This window comes from Arachis hypogaea, chromosome 19 (genome assembly GCF_003086295.3).
Source record: "Arachis hypogaea cultivar Tifrunner chromosome 19, arahy.Tifrunner.gnm2.J5K5, whole genome shotgun sequence".
NCBI lineage: Eukaryota > Viridiplantae > Streptophyta > Magnoliopsida > Fabales > Fabaceae > Arachis > Arachis hypogaea.
The window spans coordinates 25,265,549-25,288,543 of NC_092054.1; the positions used below are offsets into that span (position 1 = coordinate 25,265,549).

At 34.5% G+C, this 22,995-nt stretch overlaps 2 protein-coding genes across 2 annotated transcripts; both read left to right on the plus strand.

Annotated features, from left to right (window-relative positions):
• The first annotated feature begins 4,890 nt into the window (after nucleotides 1–4,890).
• On the plus strand, nucleotides 4,891–7,730 carry LOC112775123 (pectinesterase/pectinesterase inhibitor-like). The gene is made up of 2 exons (XM_072227286.1): nucleotides 4,891–6,095; nucleotides 6,769–7,730. The coding sequence occupies exons 1-2, from the start codon at nucleotides 5,075–5,077 to the stop codon at nucleotides 7,482–7,484; spliced, it is 1,737 nt and encodes a 578-aa protein (XP_072083387.1). The 5' UTR covers nucleotides 4,891–5,074; the 3' UTR covers nucleotides 7,485–7,730.
• A 6,587-nt stretch (nucleotides 7,731–14,317) lies between these two features.
• On the plus strand, nucleotides 14,318–17,104 carry LOC112779852 (pectinesterase). Its single transcript, XM_025824206.3, has 3 exons — nucleotides 14,318–14,795; nucleotides 15,069–15,979; nucleotides 16,187–17,104. The coding sequence occupies exons 1-3, from the start codon at nucleotides 14,515–14,517 to the stop codon at nucleotides 16,903–16,905; spliced, it is 1,911 nt and encodes a 636-aa protein (XP_025679991.1). The 5' UTR covers nucleotides 14,318–14,514; the 3' UTR covers nucleotides 16,906–17,104.
• Nucleotides 17,105–22,995: the final 5,891 nt, after the last annotated feature.

Below are 22,995 nucleotides of genomic sequence, written 5' to 3' on the forward strand. Positions count from 1 at the left end.
ACAGAGAGTTGGGAAGAAAGGATGAAGATCTGATGCATGCAAGATGAGATGGATTACCTTTCTTAAGCTTGATTTGGTTTGGATTTTCTGATTTAGCTTCTGTGCTTCAAGCTTTAACTCTCTCTCTCTTGCTTCTTTGGTTACTAGCTTAGGGAAGAAGCTTTTTCTCTCTTTCTCTTTCTTACTTTTCTGATGCCATGATTTGACTTGATTAGAGAAGAGAGGAACGTTGCTTTGGTTGGAGCAAGATGGTGGGAAATTAAAAAACAATTTCGGGCTTGGATCGGGTTCTTCTCTACTTCAGCCCGTTGGTGTCTTGCTATGCTTCTTTGATGAATTTTGTTTGAGATGAATGACTTGGGCTTTTCTTTATTCTCACTTACCATTCAGCCCATTAGCCTTGTTTTATTTTCCATTCAAATTGGGCTGCAATACAGATTTTGGCATGCAACAATAAACAATTAGTTAATAAGTAAATATAATTAATCAACACTAATTATTTATTTTGCCCAAAAATAATGTTTGTCATCACTAATTAATTTTGTTAATTTCTTAACTCAACATATATATACACCTAGACATAGATTGTTTATATCACTAGATAGAGTAGTTTTTCTAATATTCCTTTAGATTACATTATAGTTATTGCAGACAGGATCTTAGTCCATTTGACAGCTTTGTTGTAGAATGAAGCTTAGAAGCTGTGCTGGACAAGGCCGTGCATACTGAAGATGGTAAACAGATTATACGGAATGGATATGTTTCTCAAACAGCTTCAATTATATGGGAAGCAAGTAGTTCATTCGAGGTTTAGTTACTTTAAAATTCTCTGTAGTTTCATTGAACTTCCATATTGGGTATGAAACTGCTTTTTTTTTTTTGTGGATATTATTATAAGTTAGTGAAAAACAAACCTGCTTTAGTTGCTCTTTGAAGAACACTCCCAAAGGTTGTAACTCTCATGTAGTGCAATTTAATTCTAGATTCATGTTTGTTCTTGTAATATATACCTCTTGATTGTATTGGGATAAAAAATTATGAATGGAAGCTCCATGGAATTGATCCATGTGTATTTTGACCCACGCCCAAAACAATAATAGTTAGATGATATTGAAATATTGAATTTGTTGTTTTATTTTACTTTTTAAATAAAAACAATAATAGTTATGTAGAAGAATACCATATGGAATTATGTTTGGAACTATTGACATTGCAAATTTTTTTATATATAGAGTTATGTCTTATATTGAGGAATTGTGTTATAAAAGATTTAGTTTTTAAATTTTGATATTAAAAAATAAATTTTTAATTTGAGAATATGTAAATGAGATGAGATTAATGAATGATTTGAAATTAAAAATAAATAAATAATTACAGAGTTTGTGGAGGTTTAAAAATCTCACAAAATAGTTTATTTTTGTTAAATTAAAAAATTAATTTGTGGAGGTTTTAAACTATCACAAAAGTGATTTAAAACTGCCACAAAAGTCTAATATAAAATCTCCACTAAACACACACAAAACCCCCATTGAATAGATTGTGGAGGTTTTTAAAAACCTCCACAAAAGACCTTGTGGCACCTCAAATTTTGGGGGTTTTAGAAACCTCCACAAATAGGAGAAAAAACCTCCACAAATAAACAAAAATATTGTAGTGGCTATTTATGGACTCAAACAAGCTCCTAGAGCTTGGTTTCTAACCTTATCTGCCACATTAAAGAAGTTTGATTTTATTAGTACTCATTCAGATCCTTCTTTATTCATAAGACATACTAATACATCTGTAACTCTATTATGTGCATATGCTGATGACATTCTATTAACTAGAGATAACCCCTCTGAGTTACAATTATTAATTCAGCAGCTTCACTCTATTTTCTCTCTTAAAGACCTTGGCAAATTCAAATTTTTTCTTGGCTTAGAAGCCAATTATGTGAATGATTCTCAAATTTTACTACATCAAAAGAAATATATCACTGACTTATTTGATAGAACCAAAATGACTATGGATAATTTAGTCCCAACTCCTATGGTTGCTTCTTCAAAATTGTTAGCTAATGATTCCTCTCATTTTGAAGATCCAAAATTATTTTGTTCTATTATAGGGGCCCTCCAATATCTCACACTTACTAGGCCAGACCTCACATTTGTTGTTAGCAAGATTTGTCAGTATATGCACAATCCCACTGTCAATTGCAATAATTGAAAAGCACTCAAAAGGATACTTAGATATATTAAAGAAAGTATGGATCAGGGTCTCTTATTTACAGCCTGTACTGACCTTCGATTATTTGCTTTTTCAGATGCTGATTGCGGAGTAGATGTTGATGATAGAAAAAGTGTTACTGGATATTGTGTCTACCTAGGAACAAACTTGATTGCATGGAAAAGCAACACGCTATGTGCCGTTAGCCGATAAAGCACAAAAGATGATCAGTTTTGTGCAATTGCTGCAGCTCAATCTGAAGTCATTTGGACACAAAATCTGCTTCATGAGTTACATCTCTCTCTTACCACAGCTCCTACTCTCTACTGTGACAACCAAAGTGCTTGCCTTCTTGCTGCATATCCAATTTTACACAGCAAATCTAAGCATTTCAAGCTAGATCTTCACTTTGTGAGGGACCAAGTTACACATAAGAAACTATTTGTCACTAATATTCCATCCTCAGATTAGGTGGCTGACATATTTACCAAGTCACTATCGATGACTCTCTTTTACAAATTTTGTGACAAACTTCATGTTTGTTCATCCCCTACACTCATTTTGAGGGGGGTTGTCAAGGATCAAAATCAAGAAGCTACAGATTTTGGTTAACTATGTGTAGTTGAGTCAATAACTGAAATTCTGTTACAAAATTCAGTTACACAATATGTCTTTATAAATAACAATGCCTTGTACATAAAGAAGTGAGTTCAATACATGATAGTTAATTCTAATTTTCTCTCAATTCACTTCTCTTCTGTTCTTCTCTCTGTATTTTACAATTTTATTTTCTGCATCATCAAGCTTACTACTCTTATCAGAAACCTTTTCACAATGATAAACTTATATTAGTTTAAAGCTTCAATTAAAGTAAAACTATAATTAGCAAAATCATGTTTATTTTTATAGATGGAGAAAAAAAATAGTAAAAATTAGTTGAAGTAGTGTGAGAGAGAACTGCAACGAAGATGGTAATGAATTTTTTTTAAAAAATCGCGTTTGAAGAGAGAAGAAAAGAGGAGGTGGTTTTGGTGAATGAAATTGGTGAAAGTGGAATGAAACGCGTGTGGGATTTATTTTTCAGTTTTTGAATTTTTGTATTTTTGTACGTATTTATATACAGTGATTGAAATTGATGTACACAACATAACATAACTGATATTTATAGATATATTTTTGTTTTTAAAATTTGTCAAAAATTTTTAATATATTTTTATATTTTATTTTGTTTTAATTTGATCCTAAAAATTTTTAATTTGCATTAAATATATCATTGACAATTAATTTTTTAAAGAAATTTAGAACTAATTCACCAACAAATTTAAAAGAACAACCTTTAACACAAACAAATTAGATCTAATTGTTAAATATTATAATTAGATTAGTCTTAAATTTCTTAAAAATTTAGTTGGCAAGAGTAGTACAATTGATGCAAATTAAAAATTTTAAGAATAAAATTAAAACAAAATAAAATTTAAGAATATTTTTAAAAATGTTCACAAACTTTTATATATATATATATATATTCTCTATATTTATTATAAACCATATTAATGTACATAAAAATAACTACTAAATCAATAATTTATATAAAATAAAGATTAAATTATAAAATAAATATCAAATTAAATTAAGTAATATATGTATTTATTTATAAATATATAACAGCTAATTTTTTTAAATATACATATCATTTTTTTTATTTATAATACGTAATGTATTTTTTCTAATGGTTTATACATAAATATTTAACCAAGCCCCCTTAAACTTTTGTGGCCCTCGTCAAGAAAAATTTTGGTTCCACCACTGGCCAAATAACAGTTTCTAAACCTTTTCATATTTATGTTTTAGACATAAGATGTAAGGAATATTTCTAGTTCGTTATTCCCCTGCCCTCCAGACACACTGAAGATATTGAAGAGGAAGACATATAAGCCTAACCAAAACTGAATAGCTTATAAAGAAACTAGTATTTACAGCTCTAGCTAGGTAGTATATATTAGCACCAATTTTATAATAATTCTATTTGGATATATGACTTTTACTTTAATTTTTAACTCTTAATTTCTACATTTTAAAATTTTTCATTTTAAAAAGACAAAAAAAAAAGTTAAAAATTTATCGTATTTAACCTTCATTAATTATTACAGCAATTAATAAATGCTAAATAAAATACGTTCGCCTGATTTTGACTAAATTTTTTTTATTACCAAATATTTTTTATATCTAAATATCGAAATGAAAATGTTTAATAACCAAAACGAATTAATAAAAAATAACTAAAATTTGTTTTATTTAATATTTATTATTTATTATAATAATTAATAAATATTAATTAAGAAAAACTAAATTTTGACTGTTTTTACGATCTCTCTAATATTGCTGTATCCTATTTGATGTAGCAATTTTTACTTATCAATTAATTTATGTTAAGAAATTAAAGAGCTTCCAAGTCCACCACAAAAACCATGCGGTTCCCCAAGACTACAGGCACTTGAAAGAGTCTCTATGACTACTTAATATAGGAATTTCCGAAATCAGCAACAACATTGAACACTCATTCACGTAAAGATTGGAAGTTTCATTATCTATTCTAAGACTGCTAAAAATAACTTAACATTGAGCTTCCTATAAATACATAAAACTAATCCTCAGTTCAGATAATCAATAATACTTTGATACACATACAAATCAATCATCATCCTCCCAAACAATAAACCAATAAAGCGGGAGGGAATTTAAATATCATATTCCCAAAAATTACATGTTTTTCTCCATAGTTGTTTCCTAGGATTAAAACAAAAAAACAACAATTAGAAAAAGAGACAAAAAAAAAAGGGAAGAAAGAAAAAAGTGAAACAAATACAAAATGGCCGCAGGAAAAATCCTTGTGTCCGGTGTTTCCCTCATCCTGGTTGTGGGTGTTGCCATCGGAGTAGTTGTCGTCGTGAACAACAAGAGTAGCGATCCTTCATTAGCAGAACACCAAAGGACTGTGACTTCAATGTGCCAGGGGACCGATGATCCTCAGCTTTGCCAAGACACGCTCAAGGATGTTAAATCCTCAGGGTCGGATCCTAAGGCCTACATTGCGGCCTCGGTGGAAGCAACCACTAAGAGCGTGATTCAGGCTTTGAATATGAGTGATCGACTCTCAGTGGATCATGGCAGTCAAAGCCCGGGCATCAAGATGGCCCTTGATGACTGTAAAGATTTGTTGGAATTTGCCCTAGATAGCCTGGAGGCATCAGCAAATTTGGTCCGAGATAACAACATTCAAGCTGTTCATGATCAGACGCCTGATTTCAGGAACTGGCTGAGTGCTGTTATCTCGTACCAACAATCTTGCATGGAAGGTTTTGACGACTCGCAAGACGGCGAGGCCAAAGTGAAAGAGCAGTTGCATACTCAAAGCTTGGACCAGATGGGGAAACTCACTGCGATCACGCTTGATATTGTCACCGATTTGTCTAAGATCCTTGAAACTTTTGGGTTGAAATTGGATTTGAAACCTGCCTCTCGCCGCCTCATGGAGGCAACCGATAACAATGTGGATGCAGAAGGGTTCCCAGGTTGGATGTCTGCAGCGGATAGGAAGCTCATGGGAAATGGCGGCGGCGGCGGAGGTGGCAACGGTGCACCAAATGCGGTGGTTGCTCAAGATGGAAGTGGTCAATTTAGGACCATTAAGGATGCTATTAACTCATATCCTAATGGCTTCAAAGGAAGATACATTATCTATGTTAAGGCTGGGGTTTACAACGAGTATATTATCATTCCAAAGACTGCAGCGAATATTCTTATGTACGGTGATGGCCCAACAAGGACTATTGTCACTGGTCACAAGAACTTTGTAGATGGTGTCAAGACAATGCAGACTGCAACCTTCGGTAAGGAATTGTTTACCTATATTTTTACATCTATTATTTATGTTTTCGATTGTGTGTGTTTTATTTGTTTCCTTTGAAGATCACTGTTAACAGGAAAACCAAAGTTAAACATGAATGAACTGAAAAAGAAATGGTAAACTAAAATTATAACTATTTTATTTCAATGTTCTTTAGAAAGATAAATACTAAAAGTACCATTTTAAGTGACAAAATAACCCCTAATACATTAGATTTTGTGATCTATTAATATTGTTACTTTGCATTATATTTTTTTATCCCCTTCGTTAAATCCCTTTAAGAAATTCTAGTGCATTTGATATTATTATTCTTCCTATTGTTTGTCTTTGTCTTCGTTAAATTTTAAAAATTAAAACAAAATTTGAGTTGATTTTCATGTGCTAAAATTTTACATTGTCATCGACCAAAGTTGAAGGAGTAGATGATTAAATTAAATATTTTTATCACTGTAATAACACATTATTATTACATGTTAAATGTGAATTTTTTATTGTAAAGTTTGTAAAAAATAAACTCATAAAATTGTATTAGTAATAATTATTTTAATATAATATTAAGGAATTAATTTTTTTCATTTAATATTAATTAATTTTTTATAAATTATTTTATTTATTTTAAATTTGAAATTCTAAACACTTATTTTTCATGTATGCAGCGAACACAGCGCCTGGGTTCATCGCAAAGTCAATGGCATTCGAAAACACCGCAGGTTGGGCAAAACACCAAGCAGTGGCGTTCCGAAACCAAGGAGACATGTCCGCTTTCTTCGACGTCGCCCTGCATGGTTACCAAGACACCCTCTACGTCCAAGCCAACCGTCAATTCTTCCGAAACTGCGAGATCTCCGGCACCATCGACTTCATCTTCGGCGCATCCGCCACCATAATCCAAAACTCCAGGATCATAGTTCGGAAGCCAGGTCCCAACCAATTCAACACCGTCACGGCCGACGGCACGGCGCAAAAGAACATGGCAACAGGGATCGTTATCCAGAACTGCGAGATCATGCCGGAGAGGGAACTCTTCCCCGACAGACTCTCAGTGAAATCTTACCTTGGTAGGCCATGGAAACAGTATGCAAAGACAGTGGTTATGGAGTCGAATTTGGGTGACCTTTTCTCACCTGATGGATGGGCTCCTTGGGCTGGATCCCAGTTTCTTAATACCTTGTACTATGCTGAGTACAACAACGTTGGACCCAGTGCTAATGTTCAAGGAAGGGTTAAATGGAAAGGTTACCACCCAAACATTGATAGGAACCAAGCTGCGGCATTCACTGTTGGACAGTTTCTCAAAGCGGGACCCACTGGTACTGCTGATGATTGGTTGAGGGCAACTGGCATTCCTTACGATGTTGGATTCACAAAATGAATAGCTTAGCTTCCGTGGGAGGTTAGAAGCCATAGGCAAAATGTAATTCCAATTTCGGAGTTTTTCCTTTTCTTTTCTTTTTTCCCTTTTTTATTCCTTCTTTTACGTGTAGTTGTATAATTTTTGTAGTGTACGGTATGGTTTACACTTTGAAGTTTTTACTGTGAAGCTCAGGTGAAACCATCTTTGTACATGTGGTTTGTAACCGTGAGAGAATTTTACAACTAATATTATTTATTTGGTGAATTTTACTCTACTCTTTCTAAAATAAAAGGTAAGAACTAATTTTCTAACAACGAAACTAATTTGCCCTTTTATTTTATGTGTTCTCAAGTTTTTAATTTTCTATTTAATTATGTAATTTCAATTGGTTTATTTTAATAGAGTGGTGTGCGTTATGCGTTAGGATCAGGGTTTATGTATTAAAGAATAAGAGATAGTTTGGAAAATTTAATAGAAATTAGAGATAAAATAGTAAATCAAAACTAAATTTAGTTGGAAGAAATTATGTTAAGGCGATGCAAAATTTGACTGTTGGCTCGCAAATGAGTTTGAGCGGCTATTTTTTTTTATTGCCTATGGTATCTTATAACTTATATATGGATGATTACTTTGATGTCTAAATTTTATTTAAAAATTTATTATGTTGGCCAATAAATTATTATAATAAGATTTGAATACTTGTCACTTACGTAAACAGACGAATGGTGATTTGAGTATTCATCTAACTCAAGTTAATCCCAAATAATTTAGAATTGAATTTTCACAAAGGGCCATCGCTCTTGGTGAAGATGGACTCTAGTCTTAACTATGTTAATGTGTGTATTTTAGGTATTATGTGTAGGAAAATATTTACATGATCTTCATATAAAAATTAAATGATATTGTAAATTCTTAATTAGATGGTTAATCAAACGTATTTAGTTAAATATATCAATTTATTTAATGGTCTACAATACTATCTTCATATGAAGATGTCATCATAAAAGTATTCACTTTATATGTATATTTGTTTTATGGGAAGTTCTATAGTGACATAACCTATAGGAAGGAGACACAACGCTTCTGCTCTCAGCAAGTCTACCGTATTCCATAACTCTAGTGTTGCCAAGTGTCAAGTTTGTGATATTTCAAAAATTTTAAAAGAAAAATTTTTCAAAATACTTCAAAGGAGGCTTGTGATATTTCAAAAATTTTAAAGAGAAAATTTTTCAAAATACTTTAAAGGAGGTTCGAACTCTTGTTCCAAAAGATACAAAGAAAATAACCATACACCTAGACTAGAATGCTTCTTAATATATATATATATATATATATATATATATATATATTATTTAATTATAAATTTTATTAAATATATACAAATTAAAAAGATAAACAAAAAAATTATTAATCACAATTTATTTTTTCTTTTTATGATTATATGATATCTATTAATATTATTTTTTTAATAAATACTTGTAGTATATAATAATAGATAAAGACTCACATGCAGTTGTCTTCATATGAAGTTAATAGTTAAAAAATTTTAGATGATATTTAGTCAAACTTGTCAAATCATCTAACGGTTCTTAAATATCAACTTCACATGAAAACAATTGTATGTGAGTTTTTACCTATAATAATATAATAATACAATAAATATAAACTAATTAATAAAGTATTAAAATTTAAAAATGATAATTATTTTTATAAAAACAAAATAAAAGTACTTATAATAAAAAAAATTAAATTTTATATAATTATTTCACCTATCCTCTTCTTATAGGCTAATTAACTCTTGGCCATTCTTAGCCACCACTTCCCATGCCACCATAGAACTTCCCTTGTTACTTTATTTTTATGTTTTAATTAAGGATAGAGTAATGTATAAAGCTAAACCTAAGAATACCCTACAAAAAATTATCTTTTTCAAGAAATAAGCTAATATCCCTTGTTAGAATATAATTAGGATCAATTAGAATTAATTAGTATTATTTAGTATATCTTAATATTTATTATAGGAGATTACATCTTTATTATTACGATTCTCTTAGTACCTATAAATACCTTTTTATATTGTATCATTCCAAACAACTTGAATACACTTAGTAATACACAAATCATTTCTCCAGTTTAGCATATTGTTTCTAATTATCAAGAGCTTAGGTTTTTTTTTTCAGAAACACTTGGTATCTTCCTTGAAGATGATATGTTGTTTTCCTTGCGGTGAAATCACCATAGTTTTTGTACTTTTTTTTCTATATATGCCATTTTTTCCTTAACTTTTGTCACTCCTTTGATACTTTTTTCACCTCACCGACTAGCCTGTTCTCTCTGTCTTGTATTTTTTCGAGTCGAATGATCAAACACCATTATCATCCGCTGCTGACCTATTCTCATGAAGAAATCGTATAGTTTTCGCTCTCTTTCGTCAGTTCCGTCTGCGTTCTCTTGTGGCAGTTCCATCTGCGTTTCGTTTGTATTTTCTTGTGGCAGTTCCATCTATGTTTTTGTGGCAGTTCCATCTGTGCTTCCTTCAGACAAGCCGCAGTTCTATCTGCGCTCTTTTCCGGCAGTTTCGTCTGCGCTTCTTTCAGACAGCGGCAGTTTCATCTGCACTTCCTTCAGACAAGCGGCAGTTCCGTCTGCGCTTCCTTCAGACAAGCGGCAGTTCCATCTGCGCTCCCTTCTGACAGTTCCGTCTACACCTGTTTTATCAGTTTATACAGTTTTTTTCTCTTTATTTCGTCGTTTTAAATAAGTTTCAAACTCAAGTTGTCACTTGAATTTGAGGGGGGATGTTAGAATATAATTAGGATAAATTAGGATCAATTAGTATTATTTAGTATATCTGAATATTTATTATAGGAGATTACATTTTTATTATTACGATTCTCTTAGTACCTATAAATATCCTTTTATATTGTATTATTTCAGACAACTTGAATACACTTAGTAATACACAAATTATTTCTCCAGTTTAGTCTATTGTTTCTAACGTCCCTAACTTTATTTCTCTATTTACAAGCCAATTACTCAAACCAACCTCCTAAATTTAACCTTAATTACACAAATTTCAGCACCATGTAACTCTGGTTTAGAGACAATCCACATCAACATGCAAACTAATAACCAAGCATAATTAACCATAATCAAGCTTCATACAACTTGCTTGATCATCAACAATATGACAATAATATTACAATTATGAACAAAAACAAGCACACACTATTTGGTTTGATGATATCAAAGATGCTAATGTGCTTAAAGAGTAAGTGACAGTTTCGGTGGCGTCTCCGGAAACAAAAGCAGTGAGCTACTGCGGCGGCAACAACATGCAACAACAATGACATTATTCCTTCATCTTTTGTTCTTTCTTCTGATCTTTCTGTCCCTCTCTTCTCTTCTTTCTTCCTTTCTCTAAGAATGAGTCTTAGTGAGTATAAGTGTGTGGGAGTGAATGAGTGATGGAAGAGAGTGAACGGAAAGGGTGGTGAAGTGAGTGCATGCATGTGGTGTATATACATTCAGTGGTGATTGGAGGCAGATGATTGGAGAGAGGAGACAAGTGTTTATTTTAGATGTAATTAGGTGGGTCAATTGTGTTTAAGTTGTAAGAACCAGATTTTTGGTAAATAAATTTTTTTTGTTGGAAAAAAACGAAAAATAAAAAGAAAAATAGAGTTAGGAGGTTAAATTTAGTTTTATAAGGGTAATTATTTCTTTTAAGTTAAATTTGACTAATGAATATTAAATACTATTTTACCATTGGCTTAGTTACTACACCAAAAATTTTTGAGCCGCAAAAACGCTTTTAGTGACGATTGTACGTGCATCGAAAAAATTCTAATAACAAAAAATCTCAAAACTAGTGGTAAAAGTAATTTCTATTCAACTAAATGTGTCATAGATTTATATTAGCTATCTCTTCATGATTTACTTCTTTAAGAATAGTTATTAGTCATTAATTGTTTTACTGTCCAGTAAAAGTTATCCGAACCGAATTTTTACCTAATATTCTGTAAATGACTCCTAGAGGTCCCGAATCCTCTTGCTTGCTACCCTAGTAATTCGGCCCCACTCTCTTAGCCTCTGGGCCGAGATTATCTCAGCCTCTCACCCTCTCTGCTGTGTTTTTAACCACAAGTAATTAATCGCGATTAACTACAGATAAACACGTCATTATGACGCTGACTGTGTTTCCTCGAAATCATGCCCCTTCTTTCTTGCTATCAGCCCATTTATCTCTAATTTTTTCAGCCCTCTTTTATAACATTTAATTAGGTTAGACTTCAAATTTTTATTTAAGAAAATTACCAAGCAAAAATTCAATAAAATTTTACCATAAAGAGAGAGATAAGAACCGTAAGTGAGAGAGGAAGAACGGAGAAAATTCTGCACATACTACTTGCGTTTTCAGCCCCTTATATCACCATTCATACACTATTCTTCAAGTGTTCTTCAAGTCTCAAGAGGGATAACATTGAACTACAAGCTTGATTATAAATCTCTTAGACGGCTAATTCACGTACTCGTTGGGGACATGGGAAGTTGGGAACATTTGTTCAGCTGAGTTTGGGGCGATTAGAGCCTTTGTGGTATAAGCTAGAATCATAAAATTTCATTCTCCGATCCGGAAGATTTGACCTTATCTGTAGCATTTTAAGTAGGATCACCAGAGATTGAATTGCTAGAGCTTCACCCTCGTTCAGATAGATGACCATTAGCGTGGCGTTAATCACTTACAACTTGACATGGAAATGAATCATTCATTATTGGAATAGACAGTAAGAAAAGTTAATCCAAAAAGATAAAGCATCTCCAAAGGCTTAATTGATTTCTCACTATTGTTTCGTCGTTATTTTCTTATTGCTTTCTTGTTTATTTTATACGCATTCAACAGCAACCAATCAACTTTTTATTCGCCTGACTAAGATCTGCAGGATAACCACTATTTGCCCAGTCCAACAATCCTCATGGAATTAACCCTCACTCACCTGAGATATTATAATTTAAATGACTCGGTGCACTTACCGGTTAAATTGTGCTGAGTTTTAAATTTCACGCACCAGTTAGACAACTACAATTTTTTGGCCGTCATTTTTATTATTAATTTATTTTTTAATTTAATAATTTAATAATTTAATAATATATTTTATCTCATATTTTTAAATATAAATAGTTCATTAATGATAAAAGTAATAAATTTTGATAATTTTTTAATATTTCTCTAATTAATTTTACTTTCTATTTTTATTTTATTTTCGTTAGTTTAATTCATCTAGTAAATTAAATACTCTCAAAAGTAATTACCCTGCTCCATTAATAAATTTACGTGCCTCACTTGGTCAAAATCATGGTCAGCTGCAACTCCATGCTCCACATGGTTAGTTTCTAGTGGTCAAATACCTATAGCCACTCTAGTAGTCATGGAACAAAAGAAATAAATAAACGTCATCAGAGATAGCACCAATTTTAAATTGCTTTTAGCCTAATTTTTTATTATTTTCTAAATATTTTTTAAATCTTTTAACAAAATTAACTACACATTTAAGTAAGTTTTAAACAATAAATTAAATGACTTATCTCATTTCTGATCAAACCATATGCAATTCAATTTGGGCCTTAAATTCTAATTCACCTCAAATTTTATACTTTTACTTATATGTTTGTGAAATTAATTAAAATTAGCTGTTAAACTTCAAATGCTTTAATAATTAAACTCAATTTATAATAAATTGATGAACTTAATTATTTTAAACAAGAACTGAATATAATTATCCCTAATTTAATGAAAACTTATCCAATTTAATTAGAATTAAATTTCTTAAAAATTTGATATGTTAAAAAAAAATATAGCGGTAGCTTATTGTTTGCTTTTATGAAACTTTTGATTATGCTACTGAAAAAATTTTGATTATTCAACTATAAAAATTAGTAACCAATATTTTTATATTTTTAATTATTTATATTTTGATATAAATGTAAATCAAATTTGCTTATATTATCTATAAAATTTTTATTATAAATATGAATCGAGTTTAATTACACTATTTATAAAATTTGATTATAAATGTGATAACTGATATTTTTTATTTCAATATGTATTTTGTGATTGATATTTTATGTTTCTCTAACATGGTTGCTAATTTTTCTATTATTATCGGTCAATTCTTTTTTGGTCCGTGCATTTAAAAGATAAATAACTAAATAAAATATCGAAAAAAGAAAAAATTGTAAATATCTTTCAACCGTACTTACGTTACCTGATCTTTAAACAAAGAAAGAATTTTTTAGTAAAAAAAAATTAAAAATTAATCATTTTAATTTATATTAGCCATTACTTTTAATCAATAATCTAACATCTTTAATCTATAGTCTATAATCTAACATCTTGTTTATTCCTTTGTCTTTCCAAATACAAGTAAAGGGATTAGTCCTCATCAGCGAATTTGTGGGGATTATCTTAAACATGAACCATTGATCAAATGATCCACATGTGAGTTTATCTTCTAATAACCATGCAATCCCCTAAAAAAATGCCACCAAAAAAGGTAAAGAAAAATCATACCAATAAAAACAAACGGTCTCCCAGAAAACAGGACAACTTTAACTTGAAATAATGTTGTCCGAGGATGTAAATATAGCTAGTTTTGAACGCTACTAGAACCTTGAAAAGCCAATCTGCCTTATTATAGTAAATTTCCGGCACTTAGATTCCAAGAAATCAGCAATACCTCCAGACCCTAAATTCTGAAAATAGTGTGAGACATACCTGCATGCATTGTCACCGTTCATGATGAGAAAAGAAGTATCTATAAAATCCTCATTTTTTGCCAATGTGTCTCAAAGCTCAGGGCAACCGCCCGGAAGGGTAATAAACAAACTTTAGAAAAAACTTCTTTTCTTTCTCTTATTTTTAGTTTTCGACTTTTGTCGAAAAAATATATAGAAGAAAGAAAGAGTATATAAAAAAAAACAAAAAAAAAGTAAAAATATACATAAATATAAATATAAATATATACAAAATTATAAATAAAAAAAATAAATGAAAGGAAAGATAATAATTTCTGCCACCTGTCTCATCCTCGTGGTGGGTGTGGTCATCGGAGCGGTGCTTATTGCAAACAAGAAGGATGACTCCGGTGCTGACAACATTGAACTTCATGATAAAGCCGTTGCCACAATGTGCCAAAACGTTCTCAACCAAACTCTTTGCCGTGACATCTTGGGCCCAGTGAAGGGAACCACAGACCCCAATGAATTCATTGCGGCCGCAGTGAAAGCCGCCACGGAAAGCGTCATCAAGGCCTTGAACATGAGTGACAGGTACCAGTTACATTGCACACAATACATATATATTATAAACGGAAATATTTGATAATTAAAAAAAATCACTCAAAAATAGATATAATTTATTTTATTTAATATTTAACAATTGTTATAATAATTAATAAATAATAAATAAGATAAATTCTGACTACTTTGTTGGTCTCCCTACATTATGGTATTATAAATTTCTCAATGCAATTGTTGAATTATTTCAATATATTTTTACTCTAACAATTGAATGAATTGATTCGTTTATGAATGGGTCCATAGGCTAACAGTTGAAAAAGGAAACGGCAACCCAGGCATCAAGATGGCACTGGAGGATTGCAAAGACCTCTTGCAATCAGCCATGGACAGTCTCCAACTTTCAACATCGTTGGTGGACAGCAAGAATATCCAGACAATTCATGACCAGTCCGCCGACTTCAAGAATTGGCTAGGCGCTGTCATCTCCTACCAACAAACCTGCCTCGACAACTTCAACGAAACCGACAGCGGCGAGAAAGTCATCAAGGAACAGCTTAACGCAGAGACCCTAGACCAAGTTATGACCACAACAGGACTCACTCTTGATATCCTCGCCGACTTGGACAGGATCCTCGGCCAATTCAACTTGAAGATCGACGTCCACCCTGGCTCTCGCCGCCTTCTAGCCGCCGATGTCGATGACCAAGGGCTCCCGACCTGGCTCTCTGCCTCAGACCGGGACCTCTTGGCTGAAGTCGATGTCCACTTGGCTAAGAGACACCTCCTAGCGAAGGTAAAGGGCAAGGGTAAGGGTAAGGGTAAGGGCAAGGGCAAGGGAAAAGGTAAAGCTATTGCTGCTGGTGCCGCTGCTGGTGCTGTTGCGGGTGCTGCAGTTGGTGCTGCTGCCGGTGGTGATCAGGTTAAATTCTCTCCTGGATCCATTGAACCGGTGACCCGAGGACCAGCCCATGTGGTGGTTGCTCAGGATGGAAGTGGCCGATTCAGGACTATCAAGGAAGCTATTGATTCTTACCCACCTGGCTTCAAGGGTAGATACGTCATTTACGTTAAGGCTGGTCTCTATAATGAGTACATTATTATTCCTAAGCATGCTGTGAACATTCTTATGTACGGTGATGGCCCTACAAGGACTATTGTCACTGGTCGTAAGAACTTTGTTGAAGGCGTGAAAACAATGCATACCGCCACTTTTGGTAAGATCCTTTTACATTTTTGCCACCTTTTTTTAATTTCATGTTGCCTTTTGTCTGACCCCTAACTATGATGAACCTTCAATATTGGAGGGGAGTAGACTGACATTTGAATTTAATTTGCACTTGTTATGTTGAGTATATTAAGATGAAGACAATGATGTGAACTAAACATGTATGTTATAACTAGTATTTTTTGAATGCATGCAGCCAATACTGCTGATGGATTCATTGCTAAGGCAATGAGGTTCGAAAACACCGCTGGTCCGAAAGGACACCAAGCTGTGGCACTTCGAAACCAGGGAGACAAATCAGCTTTCTTCCAATGCCATATCTTTGGTAATCAAGACACCTTGTACGTCCAAACCAACCGTCAATTCTACCGAGACTGCGAAATCTCCGGCACCATTGACTTCATCTTTGGCACATCTCCAGCCTTGATCCAAAACAGCAAGATCATCCTGAGGAAGCCTGATGATAAACAATTCAACACTGTAACTGCCGACGGCACAACGCAACCCAACATGCCCACCGGAATTGTCCTCCAGAACTGTGAGATTGTCCCAGAGCCTGCTCTGTTCCCTGCGAGGTTCACCACCAAGTCATACTTGGGTAGGCCATGGAAGCCTTACTCAAAGACACTGATCATGGAATCAATGATCAGCGATGCCATTCACCCAGAAGGGTGGTTTCCTTGGGCTGGAACCGTGCACCTTGATACTTTGTGGTACGCTGAGTATGCAAATACTGGACCTGGTGCCAATGTTCAAGGAAGGATTAAGTGGAAGGGTTATCATGGCCTCATTAGTAGGAATGAAGCTGCACGGTTCACTGCTGCTGAATTTCTCAGAGGTGGACCCACTAGCGCTGCTGAACCATGGTTGAGTGCTACTGGCATTCCATTTACCGTTGGCTTTACAAGGGCTTAAAAATCACTACTCTCAATGTTGGAAGAGATTTATAATGTTATTTGTACACTTAAATGGGTGTTTATCGGTTAAAATTTAGCGAAGAAAATTCAATAGATAAACGTAAATAGAAGTTAAGTTCTTATTAATGGTTGTAAATCAACTGTACAAATGTAAATCACCAATTTATGTGTTCAAATATCATTCTTTCCTGTTCAAATCGGTGGATGCATGGTGTTATGTCAATGCATGGTGAGATATGGTCGCAAATGGTGGTTATTCTGTTCTTTGCAAATAAATAAAACATAAAAGAGTTTCTGGGGACGCTAATAAAATAAATATTATTGAACTTCTTGATGCTAGGCATTAAATTAATCTCACCATCTATTTATAAATACTAATGCGTTTTGAAAAAAAATAAAAAGTACAACAGCATCTTCTAAAAATTAACTCATAATTAATGAAAAAAAATTTAAACTTTAAATTCTAAATTTTACATATTAAGAAGTGCAGAACTATTTAATTTGTAAAAACTATTTAAAGATAAATTATCTATAATTTTTACAATATATATAAAAGTAATAAACCCGAATTGATCGTTATTTATTCATTATTTAGAACAAAGGTCTGATTATCTAGGAATAATATACTCGTAACTATAAAAAGAAAACAGAACAATAAGTCTTTAACATGTTTATAAGTTAATGGTATATTTGGGCAAAAGTTAGTATGTTCTAGAAAAAGTAGGACCTCTTTAAAAATTAATCTGTTATCAAAGATTATTAGGTAAATTAGGTTTTAAATTTTTAGGTAGTTGGTTTATAAATAAAAAAATTTTAGATACTCCATTTGTAAATAAAAAATAACTTAAAAAAATTGAGACCCAAAACAAAATCAGTAAAATTCAAAAACATAAAATTAAAACAAAAAAAAATATTTTTATTGAATGGTGACAGGAGTCAGGAGATATCATTCTGAGTGGGGCTTAAAAGGCCAATTTTTTTTTGAAATAAGGAGCTCAACACACATGTGGAGCAAAATAGTCGAACAAACATAACAGTCATACAACTTCTATGTTATCTCTGGCATTGCCATCAACAACATGAGTTATTTATAACACCATTCTGTAGCATATGAGAAGGATTGTTCCACGCAGTCTCTAACTCCTGTTGTCTTGTTGTGAAAAATGACCTCATTTCTGCGTAACCATGTAGTCCATATCACTGAGAAGAAGCCAACTAGCCAATACTTACGCACCTCTTTCCTTATTGACACTGCTCTCCAACTCTCAAATTGCTCTTTTACAGTACCGGGGATAATCCACTCCTGTCCAAACGCCAAGGCCCAAGCACACCACACCTGCCAAGTGAACTCACAGGTAATAAACAGATGTTGTATATTTTCAGCATCTTTCTTACACAACATGCACATAGTATCATTCTGTTGTAAGATCCCCAATCTACTCAGCCGATCCTTAGTATTAACTCTGCCTACCAATACGAACCAGGAGAACAGCTCCACTCATGGCGAAACTATGCCTTTCCAAATGTCCTTAGTGAACCTATATCTCAGTAGCTCCTCATCCAAAGACTCTCCCTGCAAAACCTGCACAAATGAGTTAGTATAATAAATGCCTTCCTTGTCAAATTTCCACACCACTCTATCTTGCACATCTGCTATCAATCTAACAGATTGCAATACTTGAAGCATGTGGTCTAGTGTCTCTGTTTCCCATTGACGTAAACTTCTCCTCCATTGAAAGTGCCACACCCACTCTAACCCATCCCAGACCCCACAGTCCCCAATTACTGACCCTTTTTGGTTTGAAATCAAGAAGAGTCTCGGAAAGGAGTCTTTCAGCTTTCCCACTTGGAGCCACGTATCCTCCCAAAACCTCGTGGCTCTACCATCCCCTACTTCAATAGCCAGGCCATCAATCATCTTTTGCCTTATATTTTGCTCCCCTATTTGCAGGTGACAAATGTCTCTCCATGGACCACTTCTTTTTGGCAATTGCTGAAATGACAGGGGGTGATTTGGATTCAAGTTGTTACAGGAACACACAATCTTCTTCCATAAAGGACATTCCTCCTTTGAGAACCGCCACCACCATTTAAATAGTAAAGCAGCATTACGGATCACCGCATCCCCCACACCCAAACCTCCTAGCTTCTTTGGTGTCTGGATCATCTCCCACTTCACAAGAGCCATGCCAGGTAGCCCATCATCCTTCCCCCAGAAGAACCTTCTCTGCAATGAGATGATTGTACGTGCAACCGCTTTTGGCATCTTATACAAACTCAAGTAATAAATTGGCAAACTGTTGATAACCGACTTGATGAGTACCAGCTTCCCAGCCTTATTAAGGACCCTTCCTTTCCACAAACTGAGCTTCTCTTCCACCTTGTCTATAACCGGCTTCCACGTTTTAACCAACCTCGGATTTGCTCCTAAGGGGATCCCAAGGTACCTCACCGGTAAGGCCGCCTCCTGGCACTCTAGTAACTGACACATCCGTGTAACCCACTCCTGACTGCAGTTCACTGGTATCAAATTCTCGAAGTTAATGCTCAAACCAGACATTATTTCAAAGCATCTTAGCAACCTCTTGTAGTTTCGAACTGTCTCCTCATCCGGCGGACAGAATAGTATAGTGTCATCAGCAAATTGTAAGTGTGATAACTCTATATTATCCCGACCAACTAGCAATGGAGATATGCGACCATTTCTTACCGCCTCCCCGATCATCCTGTTAAGCACATCTACCACCAAAACAAATAAGAACGGTGACAGAGGATCACCTTGACGCAGTCCCCTTTCCATTCTGAATGGCTTCGACGGAGATCCATTAACCAGGATAGATATAGATGCCGTTCTAACACACTCCCTAATCCATGAACTCCATGTTCTACCAAAGCCCATCTTCTCTAACACGGTATCAATAAAACACCATTTAACTCTGTCGTAGGCTTTTTGAAAGTCTAGTTTAATGATTGCCGATGGCTTCTTTTTCAGTTTCAACCATTGCACAGTTTCACATGCAATTAATGCTCCATCATGTATCTTCCTTCCCTTCACAAAGGCGCTCTGCGATTCTCCGACTAAACCCGGCATTACACTCCTCATTCTTCGTGTCAACAGTTTAGAGATGACTTTATAGAGACAACCAACCATGCTGATAGGTCTGAGATCCTTTATCTCTTTAGCCCCAATGAACTTCGGAGCCAATGCTACCCATGTGACATTAGAATCCCTTGGTAATGATGCAGTCTCGAAGAAACTCATCACAGCTGCAGTGAACTCCGTTCCAATTTCATTCCAACACCTTTTTATAAAGTTCATGTTGTACCCATCACTCCCTGGAGCCTTAGACGATTCACAGTCCCAGACCGCCTCTTTCACTTCATCCACTGACGGTAGCACCTCTAGAGCTTCAGCTTCCTCCCTCCCCAATCGATTAACCAATCCATCCCTGAAGCTTACATTTGGAGAAACCTCCTGATGGTACAGACATTTATAAAAATCTCGAATCGCAGTCTTAATTCTTGCTTGATTCTGCACTGTTCTCCCGTGAATTACCAAAGCCTCTATCCTGTTATTCCTTCTCCTGACCGAAGCTATATTATGGAAGTACCTTGTGTTTCTATCCATCTCACTTGCATGCCGAGATCTAGACATTTGCTTCCAGTGAACATCCTGCCTCACATACCACTTCTCACAGCACCTCACTAACGCTCTCCTCCTTGCCTCCATGGTACCATCGTATCGTCCACTGCTAACCATGTCATCTACCTTCTTTAGTTCTTCCTCAAACCTCTTAATCTTCTCAGTTATATCCCCAAAATGCTGCTTATGCCATATGCGCAAAGGTGTTGTCAACGCTTTCATCTTCTCTAGGAAATGCACCTCTCCTAATCCCCTCCACTCTTCTTTTACCATTCTCATAAACCCGTCATGTGTGAACCAGGAATCTAAGCTGCGAAATGGTCTTAGGCCATCAAAGTTTCTGCTATCTTCTATAATCAAGGGGCAGTGATCCAATAAACTCCTTGGACCTCCCCTTAGACGCATATCTGGGTAAACATCAATCCACTCCACAGAAACTAAGCACCTGTCAATACGACTGCACGACTGTCCTCTAAACCATGTATACTTTCGATCATTTAGTGCTAAGTCAATCAATTCCATATCATTGATCCATACTCTAAATTCTTCTGCCGAAGCAGACAATCTAGTCGCACCTTTTCGTTTTTTCAAATGCAATATTTCATTAAAATCCCCCAAACAACAAAACGACACCTGGACCAATCCTGCAATATAGCTCAATTCTTCCCAAACAGAGGCCTTCTCATCTCTTTCATGAGGTCCGTACACCAAACAGATAGCACAATCAAAATTATCCTTTACCACAAACCCTTCTACACACAACCATCTATCTCCTTTGTAGCAATTATTCATTTTAAATACCCCCTCATCCCAGATTAACAATAACCCTCCAGAATCCCCAGTCGAACTTACAAACTCCCAACATGCTTTGTCTCTACCCCATATACGAGCTACATCAAAATTATTCACAAGTTCCTTCTTTGTTTCTACCAAACCCAACATATCCAACCTAAACTTACTTTTAAAATTCCTCAACATACCAGCTTTTCCTGAACCTCTCAACCCCCTAACATTCCATGAACTTAAAATCATTTCATAAAATTAGTACACACCTGTTTACGATTTTTTGGGCGGCTTCTTCGTATTTTGGCTTTTTGCTTTGCCTGTCGTCGCTTTAAAGCAATTATTTCATTCTGCTCCTGCAAGATAGCCATGATGTCCTCCTCATCGCTATACTGAGCACCTGACTCTACAGCCAATTTCCAGGCCTCTTTGTTCTTGGCCATTTCCGCTTCCCTGCTCGGTCTTTGTTCTTCATTCTGATGGTCAGTACCATCCTCCAAGTCATCCCCCAGCCCTGGTTCAATTTGTTTACAATTGTGATGGTTAGTGTCTCGCTGTTTCGCCTTGGCGCTTCCAGTTACCACAACCAATTCCTCCATCACAATTTCCCCCTCCTCTTGCCCCAAACCTGTACCGCCACCTATACTCTGCTCCTCGTCTGCTGCGTCGCGGCTTGTAGCACTATCACTTCCGTTTCCATTGCCCGCACCTCCAGTACCACGTTTTGTGTCTTCTGAGTTACAGGGTTCCCATTGTTCTTGGACCGGATGGTCCAATTTTCTTTCATTGAGTCAACGGCTGCGAAGCAGCTTCCTCTCTAGCCTAAGAAACCAAAACCGAAAGCTTTCACGCTTGTCTCTCTCCGTGTGTGAAGGCATGCAACATATTCAACAGCGTTTCATGAGATGATTAGGAATTATCATTGATATTTTTAAGTATTTTTCTAGTTATTTAATTTCATGCTTGCTTTATGCATGGCAAGTCCAATATTCAATTGTGGTAGAGATTATTGAAAGGAATTTCAGTGATGAGGGCCACGACCCACAAGATCCATTTTCTCTCCCATCTATTATTTATTACATGGTTGTTATGGAAAGATAAATATTCAGGCCAGGTTTGTTCTTTCTTTACCAAATTGGCAAATTCTATATATTCGAGTTGAGTAGCAATAGGGGGTATGTTTCTGGGTATGGGCAGTCAAAGTTCCCAACAAAAAGAAAAAAAATGGTGGTATAGGTTATCTTTAGTTTTTTACGTTAATGTTTTATTTTTCTTCATCTCGAATTTAGTGTTACTATCTATAATGTCCGGACACAGGACATGACTCGACACAGGAGACGTTAACACGTGAATTTTAAAATCTTACATGACACGGGGACACGCATACATATAAAATATAAAGTATTTTTTAGATAAATCGTAATAATATTATGATATTTTATTTATTAAAATATAAATTAAATTTTTTAATTATTTTTAATATTTTATTCTAATTATATCAAGTATTTAAAATATTTTTTATTTTAATAAATAATAATATATACTATATCTAAATTTATTTTAAGAATATATATTAAAAATAAGACTGGACACGCTGACACGTGATGGTATTTAGGTGTGTCTAGACATGTCCGGAGAAGAATGTTTTCTTTTTTATTAAGA